The sequence below is a fragment of the Neophocaena asiaeorientalis genome, unplaced genomic scaffold, assembly GCF_003031525.2.
Source record: "Neophocaena asiaeorientalis asiaeorientalis breed wild unplaced genomic scaffold, Neophocaena_asiaeorientalis_V1.1 scaffold185, whole genome shotgun sequence".
NCBI lineage: Eukaryota > Metazoa > Chordata > Mammalia > Artiodactyla > Phocoenidae > Neophocaena > Neophocaena asiaeorientalis.
Genome location: NW_020171809.1, coordinates 83,863 through 88,668, shown reverse-complemented (window position 1 = coordinate 88,668; position 4,806 = coordinate 83,863). Strand labels below are relative to the sequence as shown.

At 59.3% G+C, this 4,806-nt stretch overlaps 1 protein-coding gene across 1 annotated transcript in view; it reads left to right on the top strand.

Annotated features, from left to right (window-relative positions):
* Positions 1-133: 133 nt before the first annotated feature.
* NEU4 (neuraminidase 4) overlaps positions 134-4,806 on the top strand; it is an 11,074-nt gene continuing 6,401 nt past the window's right edge. Inside the window, 3 exon segments of the mRNA XM_024759989.1 lie at positions 134-149; positions 1,399-1,527; positions 2,194-2,559. Of these exon segments, the coding sequence (XP_024615757.1) occupies positions 134-149; positions 1,399-1,527; positions 2,194-2,559 (511 nt within the window).

The window sequence follows — 4,806 nt, the reverse complement described above, 5'->3', positions numbered from 1 at the left end:
CGTGTAAAGTGTCATTTCCCCCGTTTTCCAGAAGGCCCGTGAGTTGGCAAGACCGTTGTCGGAAGACAGGCATTGGTTTCTTGCACTTGGTGGTTTGCTGTGATGTGTCCTTCCGGTTCTGCTTTGACCACGAATGTCAGCAGTGCCGGGTGAGAAGCCCCGCCCGGCACAAGCAGCTTGAGTCACCCCGACCGGGTGCTCCGCATTGACCTCGGTCCTTGGGGCAGCTGCTCGAGCTGCGGAGACAGCCTGGGAGGCCGGACCCGTTTTCTGTTTCTGGCTGCCCTGAACTTCCAGTAAAAGTGGGAATAAATCACGATACTCTCCTTCCTTCTGTTCTTAGAAAAATAACCTCATAAAAGCCCAGGTGAAGTGCCCGTGTACCCTGCTCCTCAAGCACCCGAGTGCCAGTGACCCGGGGCCTGGCAGTCTGTGTGTGGGGACAGGGCATCCCTGTCCCCATCTCCCATCCCCATGCCATGTCCCCCGTCCCTGTCCCCCACTGTGTGACTTGGAGCCCCGCCTCATCGGGCCGCTGAGGCGTGGTCTTACATGGGTAATGTGTAGTGAGGGGCTTTGTGATGCAGAGAGACCTCCTATAAAAAGTTTTAGGACTAAGCAAGTTTTTTTTGGAGAATGAAAATAATGCATGGATTATTAGAGAGCTTAAAACTTTGAGGCATTTCCTGCTAGAGTAAGGGTAGGGCTTCGAGAAGGTGGCCTAGTGACTGGGGGTGGGAGGGAGCAAGTGGCAGGGGGACCCCTCTATGTCCTTGAAGGATAAGCTGGCCCCCAAAATGTCAAAAAGTGAAGTGGCGTCCACTGGCCCTGCGGTTTACTCCTGGGGCTCGCCCCTCAGGATCCACCTGTGCTCGTGCACACGCGCGCGCACACCTGCACACAAATGGCACGTGTGCATGCATGCACGTGCCGGCGTGTCCCCAGGCCATGCACGGAGCACCGTCTGCAGGTGGCGTCAGTCAGTGGCCGTGTCGCTGACCGTGTGTCTGTTGAGAAGGAGGCGGGTGTGTGCCTCTGTGGCCCCTGGACAGAGGGACGGCCGGAGGAGGGGATGGAGGGGGCAGCTCACCTCCTGCTTCTGAGAAAGGCCGTCGACTCTTGGAAGCCAGTTCAAACAGAACCTTCCTGCGTGTCAAGACCGCAGCTGGGACTCACTCTGGGCGCCTGGAGGCCGGGTTGGGTGGGGAGGGGATGTCATTTTCTATATTTTTGGGATGCTTTGCCTTTTTTTTTTTTTTTTTGCCAAGTGCACGTACACTCTCATAAAACGTGAACAAGCCAGGCGCAAACTGATTCAGAGGTCCCATGGCTGCTGCTGGGCTGGATGGGTGAGGCCGGGCATGGGCTGCATCCATGGTCCCCTCCCCTGTCACCCAGGAGAGGGGCAGCCCCAGCAGAGCCTGCTCCGAAGGGGACACAAGCCCCTGCCCCTGCTGACGCGGCTGGCCCGGGTCCACCTGCCCGGCCAGGGTCCTCTGGCTGTGGGTGGGACATACCCTGGGGGAGGTGGGTGTTCTCCTGGGGGTGTCTTGGCCCCAGCGTGATTTCAGGGCCCGGGCCAGGGCCCATCTCCAGCCCCCACGCCGGCCCAGCAGGGCGGGCGTGTCGGGACACCTGTGACTGCCTCCAACTGACCCTTCCTGCTCTCTGCCAGGATTTAAAATGCAGGTCCCCTCCCTACCCGTTGTCGGCTGCCTGTGGCCTCGCCTGGTTCCAGGGCCTGCCTGGGGGGCCCTGCAGTGGGTCCCTCCAGCCTCGCTGGCCCCATGGCTGGCTCTGTCCCCTCTTCCGTCATCCATGGCTGGGCACTCAGCACGATGGAGCTCCCGAGAGCCCTGGTGGCTCGCCTGTCTGTCCTCCATCCTTCCAAGGTCAGCGGATGGCCTGTGGTGTTCAGCTTCTGACCCTCTGGAAGCCAGGTTTGAGGCTGCTGATTTCCCAGTTGTTTCTGGGACGGAGCCGGGGCTGCCCTGCCCAGCACCCTGGCTGGAGGAGGTGGCAGTGGCGGGTCACAGAAGGCAGGCACACACCCGGCATTTCCTGCCGGTGACGAGGCCTGGGGTGCGGCGCCGCAGGCCAGGGGCCTTGTTTCAGGGCCCACAGCAGCTGGGGTGGGACATGCCGTTTCCTCTGCACCCCCTTGACCAGCAATGGTTCCCTTCTGCCTCTGAGGCCCCCTGTCCTCTGGTCTTTGTGCCGTCTTGGTGGATGGTGTCCTGGAATCAGTGAAACAACGTGGCCTGCGGAGGGAACGCAGGAAGGAGGCCTGCCAGCCGGACCCCGCTTATGTGATGCTAAAACGTGGGCTCCCCAAGGACAGGGAGGTCTTGGGTTTTCACACGTCCAGAAAAACCCGGTGGAACAGCAGGAAGACCAGAGGAAACCCCGTCGCATCCAGCTGGCGACTCTCAGAACCTGCAGGGACACAGGCCGTGTGGACCACACTGCAGAGCCCGGGTGTGGGCTGTGTCCGCGGAGAACACGTGCCCTCCCCGGGGCTGCAGGCACAGACGGCAGGACACCCGGAGCGCGTGCCAAGTCGGGGCCTGGGGAGGCTAACCCATCCAGAGCCTTGTGGGCTCTGCGGTCACACAAAACGTCACAGGCAGAGCGAGGGAGCCAGCCAGGCGCCAACAACAGGTGCCTTTGGACCAGGAGTGGACCCCGCAGTGGGGTGGGGGTGGTGAGAGACCTCCCGCCTCCCGAAGCACTCCTCACTGGCCACTTGCCCGAGGACAGGCGCCACATGTGCCTGCAGGTGGCGAGGGAGGGGCTGAGGGTGCTGTTGGGTTTGGCTTAGAAAAAGCTTCTTGGCGGGCTTCCCTGGTGGCGCAGCCGTTAGGAGCCCGTCTGCTAGTGTGTGGACACGGGTTCCAGCCCTGGTCCGGGAAGATAGCATGTGCCGCGGAGCAACTAAGCCCATATGCCACAACTACTGAGCCTGCGCTCTAGAGCCCACGCACCACAGCTACTGAAGCCCACGTGCCACAACTACTGAGCCCACGTGCCTAGAGCCCGTGCTCCGCAACAAGAGAAGCCACCGTGATGAGAAGCCCGCGCACCGCAACGAAGAGTAGTCCCCGCTCGCCGCAACTAGAGAAAGCCCACGCGCAGAAACAAAGACCCAACGTAGCCAAAAATAAGTAAATAAAATAAATTTATTAAAAAGAAAAAGCTTCTGATTTTCACCTTAAAACCTCTAAGCTGCTGCAGTGTGAGAAGAGGTTACGTACGTAAGAGGACCGCTCAGAGCGGAGGCTGCGGAGAGCGGCTGGAGGGCCCCCGGGGGTGGGAGGAAAGCCCCAGGCAGGGCTGCAAGCAGGCTGTCAGGGAGCCGGGGGGAGCAAGGAGGCCGCCCACCCCTCAGCCCCAGGGATGGGATGTGGCTGGGGGTGGGCAGCCCTGCCAGGCCTGCCGGGGAGCAGAGTCTCCGCCCTGCCAGCTCAGAGGAAGACTGGGGGCTGACCCCACGGAGAGGTGGAGGTGACTGGCCACGGCGTGATGTAGTTGCGGTGCGCGGGCTTAGCTGCTCCGTGGCATGTGGGCATGTGGGATCTGACCAGACCAGGGCTCGGACCCGTGTCCCCTACCTTGGCAGGCGGATTCTTAACCACTGCGCCACGGAAGCCCCTAATGGAAGGACTTTAAGAAGAATGAATTTTCAGTAAGATTAGAGGACATACTGTGGCATACTTGAGAATAAAAGAGAGTATTTGGAAACAGAAAAAGTGACTTCTGAAAAAATGGAATAGAGACCGTGAAGGATAGATGGACACTGCGGAGAGCCAGGGTCAGCCAGGAGAAGCTCTGGAGGCTCCTCCATCCTCCACCCAGAGGAAAATGCAAAGAAGGAAGTCCCACGGGAGAGGGGGAATCAGATCCAGGATGAGCCAACCTGGTAGGAGTCTGGGAAGGAGAGTAAGGGCCATAGGTGAGAACCTATAGCCAAGCAAAGAATGGGCAAAATGACCCCAATTTAAAGAAAGACTCAAAGCAACTCACTGCCCTGAGCATCAGGCAGCTCTGCTAACCCCCAAAGCAAACAAGACCCCCGACTCAGCCGACGGGGGCAAGCGAGTGAGTCCAGGATAGCAGAAAGCACTGCTGCCGCTTGATGCGGAGAGCAGGCTGTCTCAAGGGCGCAGGTGTCAGGCCATCACCGCTGCCAGCAGTGCTGGGGCCGTGGACGTGGGCCTATGCTCAGTGGCACAGTAACCAAGAACACGAAGTTACCGTAGAAATTCAATGGCGGTTACCCTTGCCTTTGAGGTTGGCAGGAATGTAAACCGGCACTGTCTTTTTGGAGGGAAAATTGGCGGTATTTATCACAACGTAAAGTGTACATGGTTTGTAACAGAGAACTTCAGAAACAATCTGGGTGTCCATCCAAGACAAACTCAGTTGTTTAAAACGCGAAGTCCTACACAACCAATAAAGCTGGGAGCGCAGTCTGTGAATCTCCTCTCCGGAGGGGCATCTCCAGGCCTTGTGATGCTGGGGTCAGGGTTGGTGAGCAGGGCTGCGGGCGACTGGGATGGGGTGTGCGTGTCCCAGCTAGCAGTGCCCATGGGAGTGGGGGAAGCCGGGGAGACAGACCGTCTGATTTTTCAAGAGAAGCTGGAAATACAGGTTTTTACGTGAAGTCTCTAGGTTTAAAACAGCTGGCATCTAACTAAAACGTGAAAACTCCTGAGAGAGGGAACAAGGCGTGTGTGTGCAGGCCGCCTCCTTCTGTGGCCCCCGGGCACCCTGGTTAGGCAGCCCTGCTCTGGCGGGGGGGGGGGG